The following is a 27,525-nucleotide window of genomic DNA, read 5'->3' on the forward strand; positions in this document are numbered from 1 at the left end:
CGGCTGCTATGCTGTTCCTTTGCGTTCCTGGCTGCCCAGACCCGTGGCACATAAGGCCGGGATCCACCCCTGCCGATAACACGGCCCTTGTGGAGGGCTCTGTGGCTGACTCTGTGGCTGACTGTGTTTTGCAGATGGCAATCTCTACGCCGTCGGGGGATACGATAGCTCGTCCCACTTAGCCACGGTGGAGAAGTTTGAGCCGCAGGTAAGGGCAAGAGAGTGCAATTAACGCTTTCCTTCCCGTCCCTCCTCCGAAAAGGACCCTGTGGCAAAGCCCTATAGAAAGCGAACAGAGGAAAACACAACAGGGGGCTACAGAAATTATTCTAAAATGCTACAGAACCTAACGGAGCACGAGATCCTCTCAGGGGGCGGGGGGGGGGTTAAACCATCCTAGCTAGCTATCGCCCTGCTATGGAATTCTGTAGGTCGGTTAACAAGTCTCTGGAAATATGAGGGGTCTCTGTTCAATTCTCTCGATCCCTTCCACCTGCGGTGGGGGTCGCACGGATCCCTCCCCTTTCCCAGCACGTGCAGCTGTGTTGCCACCTTGTGTGCGGCCATTATTGCAAGCTGACAAGCTCCAGCGGACTGTTGTGGGCCCACAGGTGTGGTTGGCTCCCCTACAGAGGCTTGGCTGAGGAGAAAGGGGGTCAGAAACCATGTTCTGATCGGAGCCTCTAACTGTGGGGCTGCCGCTGGGACTCCCTGACGGGACTCCCTGACAGAGCCGTAGAAATAGACACGGCCACATGCATGGCCACTTTGGAGCTCTGGCCGGAAGCTGATGGGCAGCTCGAGCTCCCAATAGTTAAGCCAAATTTTAGGGACCTGGAGACCAGGGTCCTATTGTTAACAGCTGCAGTTGCTTGAACCTGCCAGCAGAGGTCTCTTTAAAATAATTCTCTGGGGTTTGCAAAAAGAACAGGAGGACTTGTGGCAGCTTAGAGACTAACCAATTTATTTGAGCATGAGCTTTCGTGAGATACAGCTCACTTCATCGGATGCATTAGGCATCGAAAGCTTATGCTCAAATAAATTGGTTAGTCTCTAAGCTGCCACAAGTCCTCCTTTTCTTTTTGCGAATACAGACTAACACGGCTGCTACTCTGAAACCTCTCTGGGGTTTAAACATTTTATTTTTTTCTTGATTTAAGGCAGTTTTGTGTTTGATGCTTTAGGGAAGGAGGGTGCCTGTAAACACTGAGCACAGACTTGGGCGGATCATGTTTGTAAGCTCCTTATGGGGGGCAAGAGGGGGCGGAGAGAGACATTTGTATTAGTGTTTGTGAACAAAGTATAATTGCTGGATCTAGCTGCATTGGGGTGGAACGGGGCAGTACAGAAAACCATTTCCAGTAGAACTCCCCTCCCGCCATCTCCTTGGGGGGCCTTTGTGTTCCCTCAAAAGCCTGTTCCACAGGGCTCTGGAAACCTCCCCCATCACCTCTGCCCTTCATCTGATAACAGCAGGCAGGATGGCTGGCGACTCTACTTTAACCTGCTGCACCCAAGGTCAGATTTGCAGCCGGGGTCATCGTAACTTGCTTTAGCTGCAGACTCTTTGTTGCCCCCTGCTGGAATGTGGATGGTGGGTCCTACAGGGGTCCTTCCTCCCGGGGGAGCTGTTGTTTTAAGAGTTGGGAACGGGGAGCAGAGCACAGAGAGCATGCATCCGATGAAGTGGGCTGTAGCCCACGAAAGCTCATGCTCAAATAAATTGGTTAGTCTCTAAGGTGCCACAAGCACTCCTGTTCTTTTTGCGGATACAGACTAACACGGCTGCTACCCTGAAACAGGGTCTGGAGTGTGACCGGACAGTGGTGTCGCCATTGAAGGGCTTGGGTGGGAGGATAATCACCCCCCGGGTATCGGTCGCTAACCCAGAGGTGCTTTCACGGGCGCTTGGTCCCCTTTCCTTCAAGGTCAACACCTGGACCCCCATTGCCAACATGCTGAGCCGGAGAAGCAGCGCCGGTGTGGCCGTGCTGGAAGGGATGCTCTACGTGGCCGGCGGCAACGACGGGACCAGCTGCCTGAACTCTGTGGAGCGCTACAACCCGAAAACCAACACCTGGGAGAGCGTGGCCCCCATGAACATTCGGAGGTAGGGACCCCCAACCCCCGTTCTCCAGCACCCATCCAAACTGGGGAGCTGGGGAGACTGGTGGCCTTGGGGATTTCTTGGGTTGGAGAGAGCCATCTCCCACTGGAGCACATCATGCTGCAGCCATCAAGGTGCAGCAATGACCAGGCCTCGCTTGACCGACCGAGCGGGCTGGCCTGCGGTCACGGCCGCCGGGAAGCTCTCTGCTGGGAGGTCTGGGACCTCCATGCTGCGTGTTCACCTGTCAACGCTGCGCGATCAGCAGTGCCCGTTGCATGCACCACGTAGGCATGAGCAAGCAGGGGCAGCCTGCAGAGGCTTTGCCGCCCTAACAATCCTACGTGGGCATAAATGATTCCCGAGTTACCGCTACCCAATCCCGACTACAGGAAGCACATGACACAGTCACTGGGGGAGTATCTCGACATTCTAAACATAGGTGTTTGGGACTTCCTGTAGCTGGCAGAGGGATCACCTTCAAATAACGTAATTTAGGAGCCTAAAATATGGACCAAAATGTGGTTAGAACCAGGGGCTGGGAACCAGGACTCCTGGGTTCTATTTCCGGCTCCCCCACTGACTCCCTCCGTGACCCTGGGCAAATCACTGAAGCCAAAAGGCTCTGCTAATTTTGATGTGTCCCTTTTCGGGTGCCCAACTCCCGCCTGCCTTCCGGCGGGCCGAACCCCCTCAACCCCGGCTGGGGATCTGCCAGGGGACATCCAAAGCCTGGCTCGCTAACACCGTCCTCTGTGCTGTCGCTTGCAGGAGCACCCACGACCTGGTGGCCATGGACGGGTGGCTGTACGCGGTGGGCGGGAACGACGGGAGCTCCAGCCTCAACTCCATCGAGAAGTACAACCCCCGCACCAACAAGTGGGTGGCGGCCTCGTGCATGTTCACACGGCGGAGCAGCGTGGGGGTTGCGGTGCTGGAACTGCTCAACTTCCCGCCCCCCTCCTCGCCCACCCTCTCCGTGTCCTCGACGAGCCTTTGACAAAGAATCCAGTTGCACCTTACCTCCAGCGGGCAGCCGCATGCAGAGGAGCGCCAGGCCACCCTGGCCTGACCCCTGTAGCAGCCAGTCTCTGTAGACCGGAGTGGGAGGGTTCTGGCTGCTGCCTCCAGCCCTGGCCCACAGCGATTCCGCAGGCCCCTGGGGGGCTCTGCCTCTCTCGGGGCACCCTGCAGTTCAGCGTGCTGAGGGGTGAATGGAAAGGGGCACTTTCCATTCAAGAGTCCCCTCTGCTGGCACATACGGCGGGGGCAGCTCTCGGCTCCATCCACAAACCTGCCCACAACTCAACTGACTTTTGCGGCCGGCCAGGCCCAGTCGAAACCATTGCTGCTTTTAGGGTTTACCGTGCCCCGACGTGCTGCACACTGGACAGCCACGCGAGGAAGGATCCAGGCGGACGGGAGCGCTGGGGGTGGGTGACTGACGCATATGGTGCTTCTCCAGGAAACCGCTGAACGTACCACCGCTCCTCGGAACGCTACCTTAGCCCAACTCTCGGTCCTGAGCCTCCAGCGTGCTGGTAAAGCCTCCGAGACCGGCGTACGGCTCACACGGGTGTCTGATCGATGCCTTAAAAACCGCAGCCGGGGGATGCGGCGGGGAGAAGGCCACAAAACTGTGCGGAGCCTCCCGAGCCCTCTGGCATTTCCATCCTCTGCTGACCCCGTCCCGCTCACTGTCTGTCCTGATTTGCCATCGCTACGGAGGTCCCCCCGCCGACCAGATGGATTTAATGAGCTCACCGGCTCGGGTGCAGTGGCCGTCCCACTGTTACCAATGGCTGCGCTGCTGCCCCCTGCTCACGTGTCTGTGTCACTGTGTTAACCCGGCGGCTGGGAACAATCCAGCCTACACACGGCTTCCCTGTCCACAAAGAAGGATCTAGGCTTGGGCCAGGCCCTTGGTTCCCTAGAACGGTACGACCCGGCAGGTGGTGCAGGCTGCAGGGTCGCACCATGTTATTTATTTAATGTGTCTCCCATTCGTATTTATTGTACTAATCTTTTCATTTTAATTCTTATTGACTTTATTATTTTTTAAATTATTCTGGTGTTCCCCACCCCCCTCCCGCCGACGTGGGAAGGGAGGAGAGGAACGAGCAAGCGACGTTTTTTTAAATGATCTCTTGGACAATGACTATGGCCTAGAAGTAAGTGTGTGAGAGAGGCCATATGTACCATGAAACCAGCACAGAAGGAACCATTTGCAGCTAGCAACTCCCTGTCTTAAACTACCCCTCTAATGGTTGAATCATCTTGTACTGTAATGCACAGGGTTGGCCGTATAGACCCACCTGTACCATAGAACTTCGTGGGCGGTGGCTTAGGATGTGTTCCACTACATATGCCGTGCTCTGTGTGTGGTTTGCATGAAGACAGGTTAACAGGTGTTCCCCATGGTGTATAGGAACGGCTAAAGCATGGATACCTCAATAGCACTGGGAGGCTGTTCTGTGACGGACTGTTTGTTTGTTTCGCCCCCTGATTCTCTCTCCTCCCGACTTCATCATGCTTTAGATTTCACTTGTGAAAATACTCGCTGACTTGTATCTCCGGAAGTGACCGGAGATTTTTTGGTGCCCACGTTGAGATGCTTTAGAAAGGGCCAGTTTTTTCCCCAAGACAGATGTTTTGCACGTTAAACAGGCCCAGCTCCAGAGCCTGAAGTTGGGCACCCAAAATCACTAGCTGCCCTCCCCGCCCTCTACCCAAAGACATGTTCTGGGCTTTTCAGGCCGAAGTAGATTTTTAGGCTTTTAAAATAGATTTAAAATCTCTCAATCTTTTCATTCCTTTCTCCTTGCCAAGTCCCTGAAGGAACCAGCCACCGTTCAACGGCACTCACATGCCTGTGTGCTGCTGACGACGCCCTTTTGACGTCCCGACGCCCCCAATCCTGTGATTGAAATGAGCTCCCTGATAGCACGGCAAGAGCATCCACCTATTTCGTGGCCCCTGTGTTGGGTTAACTCGGTCACAAGACGCCATCTCACTCAAAGTAGGGGTGCAGTCCTGTGTGTGCATGCCGCCTTTTGCTCCCTTCTAGCTGTACCTGTCAGCCACAGCAGGATTCCCGGTTTCAAGCTAGCTCATGTCAACCTGCACGCTCAAGACCCCTCTGACACCAGGATCCTCTTCCAAGGAGGCAGAAGAGAATCCTAGGAAGGGAGCCCAAGAGCCAAGCCTAGAGCTCCATGGGCATTTCAGAGCTGCCAGCTGCTATGACTTGGCAGAAGTCCTGGGGTTTCTGCTGTGGCCCATGAGTAGGGCAAAGGGAATGAGGGCACCATAGGCCAGTCTCTTCCCCCCGCACCAAGGGAGGGAACCAGCTCGCGCCCGAGGAAGGGAAATGGAGGGGCCAGGAAGGCATTGCTGAGGGAGGGAAGTGGACCTCGGTTAAAACAATAGCTGCCAGTTTGAGAGCAATGGCCCCACCCCTTCAGCTGGTGTTAGCAATACTGCGGCGTGTGGGGGACGCTGCTGCTAAGTACTGTCCTCATCTGAATCAAGGGGGCTTGGAGCTGAGAGGATAGGTGGGCGGGGCAGGGAGCAGCGCATCAGGTGTGGAGGGTGCAGTCGCTCCACCCCAGTGGTGATGCAGTTCAGACCCAGTGGAGCCTTTGGAAAAAGCCGAGGCCTCCGTTGAAAAAGCAGCCTGCCGGGGGCCACCGCTGGGCGGCGCTGGTGGAGGGTGCCTGCCACAGGCACAAGGAGTGACAATCCATGGCTGGAAGTGTGTGTGTGTGTGTGTGTGAGAGAGAGAGAGAGACTTGAGTGGGCAGAGGCGCTGTTAACTTTTTGTTTCTCCTCCCGTTTTACGTTGTGGTCTCGGACTAACACACAGCATTGTTACTAAGACAACGGCCCCGGGGAGGTATTCCCAACAGGGCAGCATTGCTGAGCAGCAGCCTGCCTTCTGGGGGGCACAGGGCTGGGCTGCCGTGCGTCACCCAGGGAGCGTCTCCTGGTGCCCCCTGGAGCCTGCCCCAAGGGCGGGTGGGGAAGGCGATTCTCTAGTCCCAGCCTGGCGGAGGGATACGCTTGGCCTAGCTGAGAGGCCACTGATTCACCCCCCTGTCCAAATGTCATTTTTATTTATGTCAGTTATGATTTATTTATGAGGCATTTACTGTTCGTTTTTTTCTCGATTTTGCACTACACGGGGGGAACAAGCAATACAAGCCAATGTGTAAAATAAAAAGGTTTTCTTGATTACTGGATTCTGCCCCTCAGCCACTTATTGCTCTTCTCCCCCTTCACCTGGCTTCAGGTAGGCGAGCTATTTCCAGCTAGGTTTTCCTAAGGGGGGAAACTGAGGCAGGGAAGCAAGTCCCCCAATGCTCGGCAAGGTGGAGAAGGTTGCCTTGTTTTGGAGGAGCTGAAGAACTTGGGAATTCCTGAGCCTCTGCTTAGAACATGCCACCCTCTGACCCTCCCGCAGGCTGCAATGTGAACGGAGCCTGGTATTGCAGCTGTGGATGGCTGCCGATGGGGCGGCTGCAGCCAGGACTGCCCTGGACTCACCATTGCAAATGCCACCCCAGGACCGGGGCCTGTGTTGCACTTGCCCAGTGAGCTGAACACAACATAAGCCAGAACACGCTCTATCCATCTTTCCCCGGCCCTCTCTGGCCAGCGAATGTGGGCATGGAAGTCCCGTGGGCCAAGGGCATGGGGCGGCTGCCCTGATGGTATTTGCACCTTGGTACACAGAGTCCAGGTGAACTAAAGGAGTGGCTCGACTGGCCCAAGACCCCTTGTTTGTTGCCGTACTTGACCCTCGCCTCACTCCTCAGCTAGTGGCTGTTCGTGGACTGCTTACGATGGCAGGTTGGCATGAGTCTGCTGCGATTTAATCGTCTAAACATGGCCCTTTCCCATGCCCCAGAAGAGGGTGCCACAACACATGCCTCTTAAACGTCCCACCATGGGTGCGCTGCGACTGGAAAGGAGCATCTCCTAGAGGTGCAGAAAAACACCATTGGGTCCGAGTAGTGCAAACACAACGGGGCTTTAATCTGACACCGGCTGCTGATTTACACCTCTCTCTGTGTCTGAATGCTAGTCAGCCCCCCTGCGAGTCCCCAGCCCCAGAGTTGCTGACAGCTGTTGCACCCGGGGGGAAATGAAAAGCAGACAAGAAACATCCTGCTTTCACCTAGGAATGTCTCAGGGGTCCTGCCTAGAGGCAGGAGTGGCCGGTTGGCTCAGCTGAGCAGCAGGGGAAGCCTGCAATAGATCAGAGCTGCCCTCGCCAGCTGCACTCAGTCACTGCAGCCAAGGGGGAAATGCTGAGCTCCTTTCACAAGCAGGGTAAAGGGCCAGGGTCGGGAGGAGGGGACTGAGAGGTGTAGTTGCCCCCAGCGAGGACTCAAGAGGAGAAACCTTTCCCCCTCTTGCCACTTACAGCAAGGGCCCACAGCCCCATGCAGTAGTAATGCTAGAGTACACCGTGGTATTCGCTTTCCGAGGGCCGCCCACCTGCTCTGCATTTCTGCCCAGGCCCTCACCCTGCTCTCAGGTTTCTATAAATAACTGCCAGTTGCATAAAGCTTCCCAAAGCACAGAGCCTGTCAGCTCCCAATCCCTGTGCAGCCTCTCCTGTTACTGGGAGTGGAGCAAGCCGGGGTGGGGGAAAGGGGCCGCTATGTAGTCCTACAAACTGTGGGGTCTCCAAATGATGTACACGAAGCCATCCCATGGCAGGGGCTGCTTTGACACATCCCATTCAGTGCAGGCTCCAACAGGTTCACTTTATTAGCCATTCATTGGCTGCAGTCGGAAGCGTCCCTGTGAGCGTGGCTATATTTATTTGCAGGACCTACACAAAAAAACAGGGTAGGTTTTGTATTCGTCCATTAGCAATATCCTTTAAGGAGAACAGTCCCTTTACTGACTGTAAGAAGCATCTGATGAAGTGAGCTGTAGCTCACGAAAGCTAATGCTCAAATAAATTTATTAGTGTCTAAGGTGCCACAAGTACTCCTTTTCTTTTTGCAGATACAGACTACCACGGCTGCTACTCTGAAACCTGAAAGACTGCAACTGAAACCTGTTTCCTTCCCACAATTTTTGTTCTCTTCCATGCGATGCTTGCACACGGGTTTGTTGTTAGAGGGAATCGGCAGTGCACACATTGCAGCCGCAGGACCTGCCCTGCAAAAAAGTGAGGGGGTTTAGTAGAGGATGTCTCCTGTGGGATGGGCAGCACATGCTGGTTTGTTATTGTAGGGTTGCTCTGGAATGGCAGGATAATATGGCACTGATTCAAATACATACGATTTAGAGATGACAAAGCTAGAGGGGACCAATACCATCACGTAGTCTGACCTCCTGCATAGCACAGCTCATAGGACGGCCTTCCATTACTCCCTGTCTGAACGAGGGCAGCTCTTTTAGAAAAACATTGGCTCTGGATTTTAAAAATGGCCAGTGATGGAGCAAGCCTGGGTAAGTTGTTCGACTGGTTAATTACCCTCGGAGCTATAAATCTGTAATTTCTTTCTAGTCTAAACCTGTCCAGCTTCAGCTTCCAGCCGTTGGCTCTTGCGAGATCTCTGTCGGCTAGGCTGAAGAGCCCTGTATTACCAAATTTCTGTTCCCCACGTAGGGAGCAAGAAGCTGCAGCTTTTAAACTGAACGGCTGGAGCTCCCTGAGTCTTTCCATACACGGCAGGTTTGCTAATCCCTTCATCATTCTAACTTCTCTTCTCTGATTTTTCAATCCTCATCGTGAATAGCAGACACCAGAACTAGGCACAGCTTTCCAGTAGCAGTAGCATGACTGCCAAAGACAGAGGAATACTCACGATTGCCCTGCTTAAACATCCAAGGACCACGTCAGCCCTTTTGGCCACAGCATCTTCCTGGGAGCTCATGTTCAGCTGATTACGACCTTACTTATGGATGTATTAAAATGCATAGTGTTTGCTTGAGCCCAGTTTATCATGTGATCCCGATTGCTCTGTACCAGGGACCTGTCCTCATTATTTACCCCTCTCTCAAACTCTCTGTCATCTACAAAGTTTCTCAGACACATATTTTATGTTTTCTTCCATGTCACTGATTAAAATGCAAAGGGCCAAAAAACAATCCCTCTGGTACCCTACTAGATACACACCCGATCAGTAAGGAGTCCCCATTTATGGTAACATGTTAAGATCTGGCACTTAGCCAGCTTTTAATCCATTTAATGTGTGCCGTGTTAATTTTGTATTTTTCTAATTTTTGAATCAAAGTATTAACCAGTACCAAGTCAGACCCCTTACAGAAATCTATTACATCAACACTATTACCTTTATCAACCAAACCTGCAATCTCCTCCAAAAAATTCAAGTTAGTCTTACAAGATCTGTTTTCCCCTAAACTCATGTTGATCAGCATTAATTATATTACCCTCCTTTAAGTCTTTATTATTCAATTCTCCTATCCGCTGTTCCATTATTTTGCCTGGAATCGATGTCAGGCTGACAGGCCTATAATTATACAGCTCATCTCATTTACTCTTTTTAAATATAAGTACATTAGCTTTCTCCCAGTCCTCTGGAGCACCCCCAGCTAAACTTATTGAAAATCAGCATTAACAGTCCAGAGAGCTCTTCGGCCAGCTCTTTTAAAACTCTTGGATGCAAGTTACCTAGACCTGCTGATTTGAAAATGTCAACGTTTGAAAGCTTTAACCGCTGCTGTTTAACATTCTCTTTAGTTACTGTTGAAATGAAAAATATTTCATCATCCTGGCTTTTTCCTAACCGTAGAACAGAAATAGTTATTGAACATTTCTGTCTTTTCTGTGCTATCATTGTCAATTCTGCCATTTCCGTCGAACAATGGACCAATACTCCTGTTAGGATGCCAAAACCTCTTTAGTGTCTTTTTCTCTGCTGGCAAAGATTCCTCCTTGTGTCTTTCTGTGCTTCCTAGCTTCTAATTTAGATTCATTGCTGTCATCTTCCCCTTTTCTCCATTTGTTATATACTGGGGGGTTGGTTTTGTTTTGTTTTTATAGCTGCTTTCACTTCCCCCCAAGCCAGTTTGTTTTTTTAAAAAGAAAAGGAGGACTTGTGGCACCTTAGCGACTAACCAATTTATTTGAGCATAAGCTTTCGTGAGCTACAGCTCACTTCATTGGATGCATCCAAAATGTAGCTCACGAAAGCTTATGCTCAAATAAATTGGTTAGTCTCTAAGGTGCCACAAGTCCTCCTTTTCTTTTTGCGAATACAGACTAACACGGCTGTTACTCTGAAATTTGTTTTTTTAATTACTGTACCTTATTATTTGTCTAGTCTATGTCCATTGTAGGCTCTAGGGGCCCCAGTCATGGGCCAGAACCCCACTGTGCCGTGGTGCTGTGAAGACGCAGAACAAAAAACCAGTCCTTGCCCCAAGGAGCTTACAGTCTAAATTCTTTCTTGCCTGTGTCTTTTGGCCATCTTAGTATAATGTTCTTAAACAGTCCCCAATTACCATTCACGTTTCTCTCTTCAAATTCTTTCTTCCTGCAGATTTGGCTCACAATGGTTTTCAGCTTTGTGGAATGGCCCTTTTTAAAGCACCGAGTATACATATGGCTGGCCTGGACTTTCTGCTTGTACATAACTAATGTACTCAAGTTATGATCACTTGCAGCTAAGCAGCCACGAACCGGTTGTTCTCTGGTTAATTCCTCTTTCGCTGTCAAGATGAGGGCTGAGACAGAAATCCCCCATGTGGGACGCAGCACTTTTTGAGTTAGAAAAAATAAATCAGGACATGCTTCGATCAGAAGGGAATGGAGTCTGCAAACCAAGCCGTTAAGAAAAACCTCAAGGCCCCTCAGGATCGAAGCCTGAAACCCCTACCCTGTCCTTTTAAGGCTCCAGTCTTGCAACTGGATCCACACACACGCTGCCTCTGCGCCTTGGCTTTCGTGGGGCTCTGCAGGGGGCTGCCTGGGGGATCAGATTGCAGCCGTGAGACCTAAATGCTTCCGTGGACGGAATCCCTCTTATCTAACAGTGGTTAAAATTCCTCTCCAAGCACAAACGGCTCAGCCCCCTGCCCTCTTCCCCAGCCCAGGATCAAAGATCCCAGGCGGTGCCAAACCGACTTTTTCGGGTTCCCCTGCCAAAATCCCTCCCCTCCCGCCCCGGGGGTAGGGGAGAGAACCCAGTGGCCCAGCCCTTGGCCAAAACGCTGTTTGCTCACACAGATCACACCCACACGAGTCACCGCAAACGGAAGCGAGGATGGGAATGCCTGCATGACACATGCTCGCAAACTTCCCCAGCTCCTCATTCCCCCTCTCTCCCCTGCCCGTGCCCGGTGCTCCTGGATTATCGCAGCTGCTGCCAACATGGGGAACATGACTTGTGTTCCCCAGCCACCCGGGAGATTCAGACACTCCTTCAGCAGGAAGCCTTCCCTGAAGAAAGCGTAAGTAGACGGGTGTCGGTTTGATCTGGACTTGCTTTTAAAGCTTCCGCTCCCAGCCGGCTTTGCCCTGTGCAAGGCACCGGCTGGGCACCGGGTTCGCAGCCCCAGCCCTCCCCTGGCTCCCTGGGGGCCACAGTCCTAGTTAGCCAGCGATGCGTTTTGCACGGTGTCGCGTGGGGTTGGACAGCCAGGCGCGAGATCAGTTTGCAGCCGGGGGAGAGAGCAGGGAACCCCCGGGCTCTGGAGGGGGGCCGGCCCGGTCAGGGGGCCCCTGGGGGAAAGGGCTGGTTTATTTCAGTCGGATTTGGAAACGAAAACTCGCTCCCACGAGACTTGCCGGGGGAACGCGCACGACGGCTGCAGAGGTGTTTACTGGTTGATTCCTGACTCTGACACTGGTGGGCCACAAGTCCAAAAAAGTGAGTGAGTGTAAAAGCCAAGATCCGAGGGAGAGGGAGATCCTCCAGAGCCAGACATTTTTAGCTACATAATGTGAGCAGCATTTTCACCCTGAAAAGGGAGATGAGCCAGAGACTCCAGGAAGTCTTGTAGGGACTTTGCTATTGGTCTCAATTTGTCCTGGAAGGCGCACAGATACTACGGTGATGGGCAGCACCAGCAGCCCCCCCAGATCAATAGATAATAGCAGTATTACACTGAGCTTCTAGGAAGGTCCAGTGCAAATATCAGAAATATTACAGATCTCTGCACCCAACCCACTTGTTAAGCCCGGCGATAACAAGGACCTCATCTGTACTGCTCCCTTCTATTCCCACCTGGGGGTGTGTGTGTGAAGGGGGACCTTCCAGGATTGCTTCCCACCATGCATGTTCTAGGCTTCAGCAGTGAACCAAGCCTTTGTCGAAGCTTGTGGTTGCCTTTTACGTTGTCTGAAGCTGGGAAAAAAATAATTGCATTTTTGGTGGGATGGACCAGCTGGCTTCAGGAGATCCTTCCTAAACCCTGTAGGCTCAGGGCTTTACAAACAAATGGACAAGATGTCAGGAGTGTTTCTCTTCTCCCCAGCATCATTGTAAATTGGCAATAATTCCACTGAAGGAAGGCAGTTGCAATGGAGTTGTTCTGGGGTAAAACAGATGTAAGGGAGAGGAGAATCAGACCCAAGATTGCCGGCCCCAAGAAGTTTACAGTGTAAAGACCTGATCCTGTGTGTTAACTCCCATTGACACTGCTGGGCTTTGAGGTTGGTCAGCATCTTGCAGGACGGGGTCTTCCGTCCACTGCAGATGATAACTTGGTCCCCATAGCGTTAACTGTTGCAATGTGGTTTGAAGAGAGAAAACTGCTTAGGAATCCTGGCCAAAGCAGCCCCAATGACCCAAAAGGTAAATGACAGCTGGTAGCGGGAGCAGGGCACTTTAACATGGGCGTGAGTGTGCGTCCGAAGGGCTCGGGGTCGAACGGTACTGGGATTCTGAGGACAGAGACAGGAAAGACACAAAGATGGAATAAAATGGAATGGGTGAGTGCTGGGATGCATGGCCAGGCTAGAGATGCAGACAGGGCTTGTTGAGCATTTTGGTTATGCAAAGACAAGTAAGCAAAACAAAGACAAGCCAACAAGTGCCTGGAAAAGCCATTAAAATTCTTGCAGGCTGATTATCAGCTGTTTATTGGGCTGGGATGATTAGGAGGCTAGTGGCAAATTGCTTGTTTGGCTCACCCACTTCCTTATTTCTGAGCTGGGGTTCGCAATATACCAGCTTTGGCCTATGTGTTTTCGTTTCTTTGCAGACAAGACAGCAAGAAAAACCTGGCCAGCCTCTTTGGTATTGAGTCAGGGCAGGAGAGAGACATAACCACAGACAAAATACTGCAGTATATTCCTGGGAAGGTAAGTACGAACACATCCAGCCATCCTCTTGAACTAGGAGAAGTTATTGTCAGCAGCTGTGGGGCTTGCATCCCTGGGGACACCTCTGTGCATGAGATGGGCAGGGGTTTCTGCACAGTGGGGTGGTAGCCACAGGTCTGGGCAAAGGAGATTAGAGGCTCAGGGGAACATTTGTAGCAAGAGCAGGGATCAGGAGCTGAGACCTATCTCCTTCCAGGCAGGTTAGCTCGCCACTCCAGGACTCTACTGTAGCATCCCATGGGTGGGGACCATGAAGCCCTGTCATCAACCTGAATATCTGGAATCTGAGATGCAGCACCGGCGGGGAGGCAGGCAGGGACTCCGATGCACTCCCTCTGCTGCTATTAGTTATTTTGTTTCTCAGTCGAGGAAGGATGAGGGGAAATTAGAGAGAGCGTACAAAAGAGAGAATGATTCATTCCCATGCTGGAATGAGGCGGAGCTGCCAATGCATTAGCAATACGCCGTGGGAAGGTGAGAGGTACGGGGCACGTCTGTCCTAGGCACATACAAACTTTGCAGCCACACGGCCCATTCCCAGCAGCCTGACAATGGAAGCAGAGCTTATATTAGCAGTAGTGTTATTTATTTGTATTAAGGTAGCATCTAGAGGCCCCAGCCAAGATCAGGGCCCCATTGTGCCAGGTGCTGTACATCTGCCTCGTGAGAGACCATTCCTACCCCCAGTGAACATGGTATAAATAGACAAGACAAGAATGGGAGAGGAATCAGAGACGGAGAGAGAGAAGTAATTTCACCAAGCGGGTCAGTGACAAGGCTAGAGAGTAGAACTTTGGTCTCCTGAGACCCAGCCCAGTGCCTTTTCCACCAGACAGGCTTATTTTAATGATGCTCTGCAAGGTAGGAGAATACCTGGTTTATGTCCGTCAGTGGCCCCGTCTGCCCTTCGATCAGCCCCGGCTCTGGGCAGGGTCATACCAACACCCTCTTGCCTTGGGTTGACTGAAGCTCCAGGAAGCCACCGCTCGGCTTTCCACCTACAAATGCCGGGTTGCTGTAACCTTTTTATAGGGAAAAGCTCCTGATTCCACGCTGGATCCCTACCCGCACGGCTGGGCCCTTTGTCAGCCCCGACCACTTTACCTTTTGTCTTCTGGCACCAGAGGAGGAGACAGGACTCCTGGGTTTTATTCCTGACTCTGCCACTGGCTCACTGTGTGACCCTGGGCAAGTCCCGTGCCTCATTTCTCCGTGCCTCAGTTTCCTCATCTGTATAATAAGGGACATTATGCTTCATCATCTCTGGGGAGCATATGGAGCTCTACCAATGACCAGTGCTATGGAAGTGCTAAGTATTATTCCTCGCCTGCCTGCTCTTGTAACCAAGCTCAATAGGCCTCCAGCAGGATGGACACAGAAATCGTTTCCTGGAGGAGCTTGGAGGGCACACGTGTGCTCTGAGTGAGGATCAGGACCTACGCTTGGATCAGGATCACAGGATCAGGACCTACGCTTGGCTTCCTTGACCGTTATTGATACTTCCCCAAAGGAGGCAAGAGGAAGAATAGCCACATTCGCACAGGCCGGGAAAATGAAACCCATGAGCAGCACAAGATCCAGGACAACAGTCTCTGTCAATGCACTGGCAGATGTCTCCGCATCCCCCTCTCTGACAGGTCCACAGAAGACAGCTGACTGCTGCTGCTCTCCGCTGATGGACTTTGCCTTCTCACCCAAGTGGTCGATGTCTGTACTTTGGTGGGAGAGGTCTCGGGTGCAACCCCAGCTGGTCACGCCCCTCAACCTGCTAATGCCCAAACGTGGGGACACAATGTGGGACGTGGACCAAAAACGAGTCACCACACCAATTTATTCGTGAAGGAAACTTCAGATGAAGTGGGCTCCTCCCCTACCCGGGTGGTGCAGCGGTTAGGGTGCTGACTTGGGACATGGGTGACCCAGGATCAAAGCCTGGCTCTGCCGCAGACTCCCTGAGTGACTTCGGGCAAGTTGCTTCGCTTCTCTGGGCCTCAGTTCCCCATCTGCAAAATGGTGATAATTAATTCTAAGGCCGAAGGGACCATTGGGCTCTTCTAGGCTGACCTCCTGCATAGCGCAGGCCAGAGAACTGCCCCGACACAGTCCCTGTTTGAACTAGAGCACTGTCCTGCCTGATAGGGCCGTGGGGCGCCCAGTTGCTACGGTGATGGGTACCATGTCAGTATCACAGATAGCTTCTATAATCACAGACTCTTTAGTCTTGATGCCCAGGATCTTCCCCAATAGAAGTGAAGGGGACCCCAGAGCTTTGTGGATGCCTGGGAAGGTAGGCCCTAGGAACGGGCTGACCCTAGAAACGAGGCCCGCTGCTGCCAACCCAACCCGGGGCAAGTTGCATACAGAAGAGCCTCCATGTTATTTTGCTGTTGATGCCTCCAAGCCCTGGACCTAATTACGCCACTTCCCAATCCAGGCCACTGTGGAGTCAAAACAAACTGGAGGATGGAGGGAGAAGCCCATTTGCAAATCTGCTGCCTTGGCTCCTTTATTATTAACCAGCAGCAGTCAGAGGCTTGGTGGACTGGGAGCCTGCTGCTGCCATGGTTGGTGATTCAGCTGCAATTCACTGACATTCGGCTGAGAGTCTGGAGGGGACGAGGGGGGTTAATTATTAACTCGCTTTACCTGTAGGATGAGGCCCTGGAGACCAGAGCGAACATGTCAGGGCATTCGCGCTGCATTCGCCTTGCCATTCGCTTCTCTGCCAAACCCCAAGAGAGGAACTTGGTTTCCGAATAACTGTGATGCATCAAACTCCCTGACGGAGGCAACAAAAACTAGCCCCATTCCGTGAATTGGGGGCGGCTGGGGGTGGGTAGCCACAAATATCAACAGTCCCGGGGAAATAACAGCCAGCTGATAGAGTTGCGAAAGGATGACAAAGCACGAAACTCTTTTGTCTGGGCCGCAATCAGCAGGATTCCCACAGTTTCTGCCCTGCATTAGTTGTGCTGGAGAGAAGGGTGAGACTCTGTGATTGTCTCCTCTCCCTTTCACTGTGAGGATGGATTCACCTCCCCCAGAGAAGGCATGTTAAACTACAACTTACCCGGTCTACCCTCGGGTTTAAAGTGTCCTTCTGGCCTGCCAGCCACTGTGTCTGATTTAAAACCCCTTCTAGCCCAGTCTAGTCATACCTGTTATTAGGATCCAGAAGCACGGGGTTAATTAGCCCAGGGAGGTAGCCTATGGCTTGGTTAGAACAGGCGTGTGCTGTGTTCCTATTGGCTAGGAAAGCCTGGGACCAGAAGAGGTGCAACCTAGTTGTCACTTGTGTCTGAGGGCACCTCCAATTAAATCTGGGTGCGGCAGGGGTGCTGCAAAATGGTGCTGATCTCCCAGCGGGTTTGGGGCTGATAACAGGCTGCTCACAAACTCCCTGAGGTCCTAGCAAGTGCCTTGTGCTATTTCGAGACACCAGCGTCTGCGATAGCTCTGGTGTCTGGCCCTGTGTTACATACGTTCTTGCAGGTCATGGAGGGTTCCCTGCTCTCACTTGCCTTTGGACAATTGTGTTTCTGCACAGCGGTGAAAGTGGAACATGCCAGCAAAGGACAGTTCTAATTTATTATTAGCATGAGTATTTACTATTAGCACGATTGTTTATGATAGCACCGAGGAGCCCCAGTGCGCTAGGGGCTGTACAGACATAGAAGTAAAAACTGGTCTCCGCCCCAAAGAGCTAGTGAAAGGTGGTAACAAATAATTAAGCTGGGGTTTGTGAGGGGGAGGAAGGGGACAAACCTCTGGCCCAAGTTCCCCTTGCTGCATGGAGGTACAGGAGGGATGAACTCCCCCCTCTGCGCTTAACTAACAATAAGGGGAAGGCACAAAGTGCCATTCAGTGTCTGACCCTGGGGCGCTAATGCAGCTTAATGCCACTTTAGACCCTCCCTACTCTGGGACCATGCAAGGGCCATCCTGGTTCCCAGTGAAATTAGAGCAGCCTCATGGCTGCCCTAGCTTTCCCCTGGCAGTGCACAGCCTCTTCGGGTTGTTCAGCAGTCAGAAATTGCCAGAAGGCCGCAGACCTGTGGTCACACCTCCTTTCCCCCCAGAGATGCCCCAAACACCTCCTCTATGCTGGCAAGTGCCCAAAAGGGGTGGACAGTGTGGCATATTTGAAAAATGTGCTGGAATTGTAAACGGACACTTCAAATTGTAAGGGGTTTTCTAGTCTTGTTTGCAGGCATGGGGGGGCTCTGTAGGGAAGTGTGTGATCAGAGAGTCTGAGACAGCCAGCCTAGAGTAAGGTGAGGAGAGTTGTGCCTCTCTTTTTTTTTAGGGAGCAGCCTGCTTTGTCTCTCTCTGGTTTATGATTCTTGTGTGTTATTGTTCTGAATTCTAAGAAATTAAGTTGTGTTATCTTACAACCTTCCAGCAAGAATATTTGTGTTTTTAACTAACTTCTCTTTGTGTGTGCCACAAACATAACAGAGCCTGCCATACCAGCTCTATGTCATGTGGGGATTCACTCTGTCTCAGAGGAATTTCCACAGGTATAATGGAGCCATGGGGCAATCATACGCTTCTCCCAGAGAAGGCAGAGCTGAAGCTGATGCTGCAAACATGAAGGCAGTTTCGTCTCAGTCTGGGGTTAGCTCTTGCAGTCTGGGTTTGTCTTTTAGTCATCCCCATCACATCATAGGGGAGATCACATTATCTCTCTCTCACACAGCTGATCACAGATTGATGGGAAAGATTTGATAGCATTACAAAGACTTCTTGTTCCTTGTGCAGAGTGAGATCTCCTGAGCTGGGATTAGACAGCCTGCTTTTCTAAAACTGGGGACAAAGGAAACCATAGATGGGCAAAATAGATGAGGTAACATCTTGCTCTCCTCGTGCTCCCCTCTGTGGCCAGAGCAGGATGTTTGCTGGTGCTTTGTGCAGTCTGGGTTTAAGTCTCCCATAGAGAAATATGACTCACTGATATGAGTGTGTGCGGTGTGACCTCCTGGTTAGAACACTGGATTGGGATTTATGAGACCTGGGTTCTGTTCATGGCTCTGTCATTGGCCTGCTGGGTGACCTTGGGCAAGTCACTTCCTCTTGGTGCCTCAGTTTCCCCACCTGTAAAATGGGGATTACAATACCGCCCTCCTTTTTAAAGCACTTTGAGATCTACTGATGACAAGTGCTAAATAAGACTTAGGCATTACTATTGTTACTGCGTGAGGTGCTGTACAAACACACAGTGCTCGCCTGCACTAGGCGAGTTCACACCAGGGACAGCCTGAGTGCGGAGTGTTCCTGTCCACACAAACACTTCACTCACATGCAGTGGTGGCTATAGCACCAGGTTGCTGGCACAACTGCGGTGGGAGGGGCATCGGGCAGACCAGCTGTAAACATCCCTTGAGAGCCATTGATTTGACCTATCTGGAGTGTGGGTGCAGTGATAATAAGATATGCCAAGGATTGTGTCATCCTAGCTATGCTGAGGCTGTGGTGGATGTACATCCTGGCTCCGGACGGGCGCAGGGGATGAAGCCCAATCCCAGTCAGATTTAGGCAGGGAGTGGAGCTCAGGGTGCAATCACAGGTAGGGTCTGAGGTCGGATTAAATGGCATCAAACTTTCTTCTGTTGCTTTCATGAGTTTTTGGCCCTAAACTCTCATGAGCCCAGCCCTTCCCTGAAACCTCAGTCTCTTCTGAGCAGTCCATTAGTTACTTCACTTTTGGTTTTATACAAAGTCCTCAGCAAAAGGCACCCAGGCAAAGTCCAGGGCTCCTGCCAGCTACATGTTCAAAAAAACAGAAAAACACAAGGAGAGACCAGGTAAAAATTGACCAAAACAGCCCAAGGCCATCCCACTTGACTACACATCAGCAGCTGATCATCAGTCATGTGACTAATACAGCTTCAAAAATCCCTGCATTGCACTTCCCTGTTAGACAGAAATCCCACTCTCAGTCCTTGGCTGATACCCACACAAACAAATTAGACCCTTTCTGGGCTTTGATCCAGCCCAGAACCAAACTATGTGGGTCCAGATCCTGGAATTTTCTTCTGACCTTTACGTTCATAGAGGACAGCTAAAACTGAGCCGACTGACTAATTGTCCCTCATCAAAGCTTTTCTTGTCTCTCTTGTTTTGGGCTCATGCTGCCTGTGCCTACGGCCAACCTGTTTTAATATGCCAGCGTTGCAGCTCTAGCGAGGGTAGCCGTGGCTGGAGCGCTATCAGAGCAGCAGGTCTAGAGAACACGGCGATTAGAACACAGGCCGGCTCTACACACACTTTTTATTCCAGCTTGACTAGTTCAGTTATAAGTGTGATGATTCCCCCGCCCCCCCCCACCAACACAGTAATACAACCCCTCATGTGGATGACGTTATACCGTTATAAATGGATAGCTTATTCCCCTTCCCCTTCAGGAATACCTATAACGGGATAGGCACCCTTTATACTGATATAACTGTGTCCACACTGGTGATGGTTGCAGCATTTAACTAGACTGGGATCGTTAAAGCGCTCCAACATTGGTGTTCAGACAAGTCTTAAGTAATGCACTGATTGGCCATGGGAAATGCCAAGTAGCTTCCTAATGTTAGAATTGTTTAAATGAGATTCCAGATTGTTTATGCTGCCGTATTGTTGATATTTATATATATATTATGTACAATTCAACAGCAGGGGAGGGTTCTCGAAAGGAGACCAAAAAAGTACAAAATATAATTCAACACTAAACACAGACCTTCCATAGCCACTTGCCACTCCCATCCATTTACCTTCCACTGATACCCATGGAATGGAAGGACATATCCTCACACCTTCTTGTCAACTGTCTAAATTGGCCATCTTGATTATCACTACAGAAGTTTTTTTCTCCTGCTGATAATAGCTCACCTTAATTAAAGGAATGCATCCGATGAAGTGAGCTGTAGCTCACGAAAGCTCATGCTCAAATAAATTGGTTAGTCTCTAAGATGCCACAAGTCCTCCTTTTCTTTTTGCAAATACAGACTAACACGGCTGTTACTCTGAAACCTTAATTAATTAGCCTCTTACAGTTTGTATGGCAACTTCCACCTTCTCTGTGTGTATATATATATCTTCTTACTAGATGTTCCATTCTATGCATCCGATGAAGCGGGCTGTAGCCCACGAAAGCTCATGCTCTAATAAATGTGTTAGTCTCTAAGGTGCCACACGTCCTCCTGTTCTTTTTGCTACTCTGACACCTAGGACCTGCGGCTGCACAGCTGGTGCCTTGCACCTGGGTGTGCTAGGACCTTCAGCAGTTAAAGGGGCACTGCGTACAATTCCTAGATTTAATCATCCTAACTTGTTGGCGCTATTACAAGTGACACCCTAGGTGATTCCAACGGAAATAAATTCAAAAATCCATTTGTCCACAGGGAGAGAAATGTTAAGAGTAAGAAGTCAAAGACTTTGGTCCCCAAACTGCTAGGAACTCTGTGCTGCTGGAACACGGACTTGTGCAGCGTCGCACTGAAGGTAACAGGGCTCGGTGTAGAACTGGAGGGCCCACGTCAGTTTCACTTTATGGTCAGCATCCGTTTCCAGTCAATTTCTGTTTCTAGATCTCATGGGCTAGCACAAGACTGCAATGTTGGTTAAGCAGCTGGGTTGCTGGGACCACTGCTTCTCACACTGTTCACAATCATCTCATTTGTTACTTTGTGTTCCCTCGCCCCCGCTGTGTTTTCTCTCTCCTCTTATACGTCGATTGTAAGCTCTTTCGGACAGGGGCTTTTTTTTTGGTTCTGCATTTACACAGCGCCTAGCACAGTGGCGCCCTGGTTCACGATCTGGACTACTGGGCACTACCAGAACATATGTAATATTGAAAGAATAACATTTGGATGGCAAACGCTGGACAGGGAATTTCTAGATGAAAAAGCAAATGAACAACTGAATGTGGTGGAAGTAAAAGCAGAAACAAATGGGATAATTTATGTTGGTTTTAAGTTATTTTTATGGGGACCGAAATTCAGAGCCAAATTTGACTTCTCCATGTCCCTTGGGAGCTCCTATGTCCTAATGCACATCTTAACAACAAAGCTCTTCAGAATGCATTGTGTCTTATCAGCCCACATTCTTTATTTCTTCCACCACTGGCAGCTGATCAGTCAGCCCTCCACAGCAGCCTGTAGCAAATATTTAATCTTTTTTCTGCACTTAATTGCCTCTTGGTGAGCTCATTAATTGGCAGTTAGCAGGTTCCCACCTCCAGTCACATGTTCTCTGACACTGTGCATAGATGACAGGTTTCAGAGTAACAGCCGTGTTAGTCTGTATCTGCAAAAAGAACAGGAGGACTTGTGGCACCTTAGAGACTAACCAATTTATTTGAGCAAGAGCTTTTGTGAGCTACAGCTCACTTCATTGGATGCATAAAGTGGAAAATACAGTGGGGAGATTTATATACACAGAGAACATGAAACAATGGATGTTACAATACACACTCAGAGTAGCAGCCGTGTTATTCTGTATTCGCAAAAAGAAAAGGAGAGTCTCTAAGGTGCCACAAGTACTCCTTTTCTTTTTACAATACACACTGTAAGGAGAGTGATCAGGTAAGCTGAGCTATTACCAGCAGGAGAGAAAAAAAATCCTTTTGTCAACTGTTGGAAATGGCCTACCTTAATTATCACTACAAAAGGTTTTTTTCTCTCTCTTGCTGGTAATAGCTCACCTTACCTGATCACTCTCGTTACAGTGTGTATGGTAACACCCATTGTTTCATGTTCTCTGTGTATATAAATCTCCCCACTGTATTTTCCACTACATGCATCCGATGAAGTGAGCTGCAGCTCACGAAAGCTTATGCCCAAATAAATGTGTTAGTCTCTAAGGTGCCACAAGTCCTCCTGTCTTTGTGCATAGATGTTGATTAGTCTACAGACAGTTGGAAACCAGAGGAAAGCATTCTGATGAAGCCCTCTGGGGCGCTGGGGGATTTTACTTGGGCTTTACAAAAAGTAATTATCTAGATTAAATTAAGCTGTGAAAGGAACTCCTGGCTTTTGCAGATAAAGGACTCCAAAAACCATTAGCAGCCTGTCACTGGTTAACCAGTTCCTCTCTAACCTGAGAGCGGATAATTCTCTTCTTGATGGGTGAACTCACCTAGGCCGCAGCACAATGGGTCTGGTTAGTAGCTGCAGCTCTTCATTTATCATGGGGCTTTTGCAGCTGTCTCCTTGGCACCGAGCATTACAAATGGGCCCATGTGGACTAGTCAGGTTCTCCATAAGCTCTGAGAAAGCGCTGGCTGTTTGGGCTGCCTGTATGTACAGGGCTGTTGGTTTGTCACTCGACCCCCTCATCAATCTGCAGCGCCTGTGTCTGGATTCATTGTTCCTGGAAATGCTGCTCTGGAAAGAAGGGATTTTCTGACACTTAAGCCTTAAATTGCTCCCCTCCCCACGCCCATCATCTAGTACTGTCATGTGTTTGGTAGCCCTGCCACCTGGAGAGAGGGGTGCTGCTGGATGACCTCCCTGCTTGGCAAGCACATGATATGAACCCTATCTCGGCCTCCTCATAGAGCAGATTTCCATTCCAGGTGAGCTGGGACATGGACATCTCAGAGAGCACATTCTTATGCCGACCTGATCACAGGCTGCATGTAGGCTTGATGGGGTGCTCGTGCATCTTATCATGAACTTTTAGAACAAAGGAGATTTGGGGTGGAGGAAGGAAGCCACCCCATCCCCCCCCTGCTTCCAGATAAGTCATGAAGGCAAGGCAAGCCTTGGTGTACACAGCCCTTGTAGGACACGGGATGTCTCATGGCCCCCATGCAGCCTCTCCTTGGCCTTCTCTGTTTGCTGCGCAATTGGAATGGTTCAGTTGAACTCCAAGACTCAAGCACATGCCAACTGAGGGCATCAGGATGTAAGTCTAAATGGGGTACATCCCCCCACCCCCCCCAAAACAAGACCCCAAAACAACATGCACTGAAACTGCTCTTTCCAAAAGAAATTCTCAGAGGCTGTATGTCCCAGGTGCTGGTTTATGCCCTGCTGGAGAGGGCTCAGAAGATCCTGCAGTGATGGGCATCAGAACTGAATAGTGTGTGAACCCCCCAGCCCAGCCCATTGCACCACAGGACAAATTTCTGTACACCTGGGACTCAGGAAATGATGCAAGCAGCATCCCCCGAGATTGCCAGACCACGCTTTTATGTCTGTCTCTTCCCAGCCCTCTGGCTCCCACTGGCTTCTCCTCACCTTTTCCAGAGGATGCACTGACAAAGGGCAAACTCATGGCTGAATGCATCACAACTGCCTTTACAGAGGGCAACTTCTGCCAGGGGATTCAGCCTTGGATTTGTTGAGCCACCAGGAGCTCCCTAGAATAAACCATTTCTGGAGGAACCGTCTTTTCCACCCCTTCCACCATGTTCCGTTAGCCCACGTTCATTTGGGGCCTGACCCAATGGCTATTGTCAATGGACAGGATCCTGTTACCTTCAGCGGGCATTATGGCCAACATGCTTTCTGCTCCTTGTGCTACCCCAGTAGTTGTCAAGCTGTGCTCTGTGAAGGTGGTATGCACACCGCCTGCTTTTGACACAATGCACTGGGTAGCAGAGCAACGCTTGTGGCTACTAGCTGCAGCCCAGTCTCTCTCTCTCTCTTATGGTTTCCATAGGCACTTTTTTTAATCGACTTCTCCCCATGTCTGCATCCTGCACGGCTCTTTTTGTGCCTTTCTGGTGTGGATCCGACAGGGAGCAGACACACAATGGGAGGGAATTTAGCTCCAAGGTGTGCTGGGAGAGATTAAAGCAGTGGAAGCTGCAGAGAACACGGATGGGTGTGGTAGTATAGGGCTGATCCCAATAAATGTGAAACCCTGTGTTCGGATAGCTATTAGCAGCTATAAACAGCAGGGATTTAAAAACACAGGAGGAGGGGGGATGTAATCGATCAGCAGGGAGAGGTGGGTAGGAGGAAGCCCAGTTAGAGCTAAACCAAAGAAACTGCACAAATGTTTATAAGCTGAGACCACTCAGCTGTGTACATCTTGGGTCACTCCTTGTCCAAGTGAACTGGGTTAGGCCCACATTAAACCAATCAGCTTGGTAAGTGGAGCGTGACTACGAAGTTGAGAGGCCTAAAATATAGCACTTGTTTCTACCAACCAGATGATCTGAGTTTGTTTTAAAATATCCCCCTGGATAGTGAGGGAACCAGGTCTTGCAGTAGTAATAAAATCCTAGCTCCCAGGCTGGCATGGAGACCTAACAACAAACAACCTAGCCAGGGCACTCACCCAGGACCCCTTTCTAAAGAAAGGCAGCTCTGCTTACATCTCTTGCAGATGTTGATGGGCCCCACCAGCACTCAGCTCTGTGATTATTTTTTTCCTTGGTACAGAATATCACGAACCAGGAAAATCAAAAGGAAAACTTGGACCAGCGGTTTCCCAGCCTGTTCAAGAAAGGGCGGAGGAAGACGGTCGTAAGAAATCTGGGGAAAATTATCTATTACTCCAAGGTCAAATTTAAATTCCAGCACTGCCAGGTAAGCCCTTGTGCATCTGGATGCGTACAGCGTAACTGCACGGGTCTATTTCCCCTGGTAACGGAGAGGAGATGGAGCTGATCGATCTCAGTAGAGAAAAAGATTGTTTGAAAAGTAACCTAATTCTCCTCCCAGGGATGGATCAAACATGGCCTGGAATAATAATAAACATGGTGCTTTCAGCTCACTCACATCAGCTATGATGCTGCCCCACTGAAATCAGGGCAAGTTTTGCCATTGATTTCAATGGGAGCAGGATTGGCCTATATTTCTGCGGGTTGGTTGTGGGGCTTGGTGTGGCGGAATGCCGGGGGTCCCTTCCACAACACAAACCTCATTCATTTTTGAGGGAGGGGTTGGCATCTTGGGAGCGCTTTGAAGTATTTAGGGACTTGGGGCTGCTGACCCAGGTGATCCTGCCTTAACCTAGCACTGCTGGGTTCAGGAATAGAGGGGAGCTCCAGGATAGGAGGATATCAGGAAGGGCTTCTCCTTCGCAGCATCCCACGGGCTAGAGGATGTTTTGTTCCCGTACCATGCACAGGTAAATTAGGGCTCAGTTGTCTGAGAATTTGGCCGTGGTTAGCAGCTGTGCCTGGAAACAGACTGGGTCTTTCCTTTAGTTACTGACATAAATGGTTGTTCGGCCCATTATCCAGTAAACCCCCCAGAGCAGAGTGAAGCCTGGGGAGTGTATCTCCCCTGAAGTAAACCTCACCATGTCCTTTTCCCGCAGGAGGTGAATGACTGCTACTTGGAACTGTTCCAGTCCTACCTGTACTTTCAGTCTGTTGGCTCGAATGGATTGACCTATCAGGTAACGTGCCTCTCCACTGCCATGAAATGAAGGGACAGGTGTCAGTCAAGAGGCTGCTGTTTGTTAGCACACTGGACTGGGAGTCAGGAGGTCTGGGTTCTGTTCCTGGACCTGCCACATGACCTCCGCCAAGTCATGTCCCTCAGTTTCCAATCACACCCTTTGTCTGTCTGGTCCATGCAGGCTGAAAGCTCTTCAGCCCAGGGCCTGTCTCTTGCTATGTGTTTGTACAGCACCTAGCACAACTGGGGCCTGAAGATGATACTGTAATGCAAATAAATAAAAATAATACTTAAGCACCCGGATAAATGGCCAGACTTGCAGAAATGCTGAACACCCAGAAAGTCCCATTGGCCTTAACGAGAGCTGTAGTGTGCTCAGCACTTTTGAAAATCAAACGACTAATGTGGGTGCCATGATATTTGGGAGCCTAACTATAGTGCCTTAAAAAAAAAATTCCAAAAAAATCTTGGCCTTAAAGCACAAGGTACAAGAGAGAAGCAGGGGGAGGGGAAGGTAAGGGGAGGATACTTCAGTCAGCCTTGCAAAATCGTGATGAAAACTTACCCCAGGCACCAAATCTATTTACCCATCTTTTACCGTGATGCTGCTGATAAGGAAAAAACAAAGGAGATTTTGTATGTCCTTCCAAAACAAAGCACTCCCCTCCCTCAGCGAGTGAAATTGTGCAAGGCTGTTTTGCAGATGTTTGCAGAATCCAGCCCCTTCTGAAATGATTTATTGCCTTCTAAGTCACTTGAGGTAAATTCATTATGACAAGGCGACCTCTTGAGTCACCCAGCAAACCGGCCTTCATGTGTGAAGACACATTGTCAAGATATCAACCGTATTTAAAAATCCTTTGTCTTTGTTACTAACAGTCCCTTAGACTAATACGGAGGGAATTATGAAAGAATTACTCACCGGTGTTGGCACCTAGATATTATGGTGGTCAATGCCCCTTACAGCTCGGATTTAGAGAGGTATTTAAGTACATGCCGAACTATGAGCACTTGGGCTGAATTCACACTTGTCATCATTATGCTATTTGTTTACATTTTGCAAACAGCTCAGTTTGGACATGGAAAGTAGCCTGGTCAATTTTCCTTTCTGTCTCTAGTCAGTTTCACTTTCTGATTCTTTTGCGCTAGCCCAGCCCTGTTTTGTTTGGGTTTCCATGACTGCAGAGGAACATTTTAAAACAACAAGATCCGGTTCTCACTGATGTTAAAGACGAAGGATGAAATCTTGACCCCACTGAAATCAATGGGAGTTGACTGAGGTCTGATGCTCATTTACACTTAGGTCCCTTTGCAGTGGAACGAGGCCTTGTATTAGAATAAAGAGAATCAGGCCCAAAATATTTCCGTTTGGAGGAGGTTTTGCAAGCTAACAGTCTGAGCCCAAACTGCCTGAGGGTGCCTGTTTGCAGACGTCGGATCCTTTTGGAAGGAGGGCTTTGGCCCCACAAGGCAAGCTGCCGAGGTAATAATGGTGTGTTCTGCTTATGCAGGGACTGCTGCCACTGAAAGAGCTGAGCGTGTGTGAAACCGAAAAGGCAAAGAGCGCAGGGCAGGAGGAACATGCGTTCCGCATTACAGGTTAGTGCTGCTTTGTTTGCTCTGGCTTGAGGAGAGAAGGAAGCATGAGTTGGTCGTGATGTAGCCATGCTTTGTGGGAAGCCCTATCCCAAGGCGAAAGGGTGCTTCAGAGAATAGGTTCTGAACTGCACAGAGTGTTAACCTTATTATGACCCTTA

The 27,525-nt window shown here is 50.3% G+C and overlaps 2 protein-coding genes across 5 annotated transcripts in view; both read left to right on the top strand.

The window, feature by feature from the left end:
* KLHL17 (kelch like family member 17) overlaps positions 1-6,340 on the top strand; it is a 38,075-nt gene extending 31,735 nt beyond the window's left edge. For all 4 annotated transcript variants that reach the window (XM_084651402.1, XM_084651403.1, XM_084651404.1 and 1 more), the window contains 3 exons: positions 135-208; positions 1,929-2,110; positions 2,879-6,340. In XM_084651402.1, coding sequence (XP_084507528.1) covers positions 135-208; positions 1,929-2,110; positions 2,879-3,107 — 485 coding nt within the window. In that variant the 3' untranslated portion in view covers positions 3,108-6,340. The remainder of the gene's footprint in view (positions 1-134; positions 209-1,928; positions 2,111-2,878) is intronic.
* Positions 6,341-11,257: 4,917 nt separating this feature from the next.
* PLEKHN1 (pleckstrin homology domain containing N1) overlaps positions 11,258-27,525 on the top strand; it is a 42,393-nt gene continuing 26,125 nt past the window's right edge. Inside the window, exons 1-5 of the mRNA XM_084651658.1 lie at positions 11,258-11,545; positions 13,301-13,400; positions 24,803-24,949; positions 25,686-25,766; positions 27,280-27,367. Coding sequence (XP_084507784.1) covers positions 11,373-11,545; positions 13,301-13,400; positions 24,803-24,949; positions 25,686-25,766; positions 27,280-27,367 — 589 coding nt within the window. The 5' untranslated portion in view covers positions 11,258-11,372. The remainder of the gene's footprint in view (positions 11,546-13,300; positions 13,401-24,802; positions 24,950-25,685; positions 25,767-27,279; positions 27,368-27,525) is intronic.

The sequence above is a fragment of the Lepidochelys olivacea genome (assembly GCF_965140295.1).
Source record: "Lepidochelys olivacea isolate rLepOli2 genome assembly, chromosome: 18".
In the NCBI taxonomy this organism is placed as follows: Eukaryota; Metazoa; Chordata; order Testudines; family Cheloniidae; genus Lepidochelys; species Lepidochelys olivacea.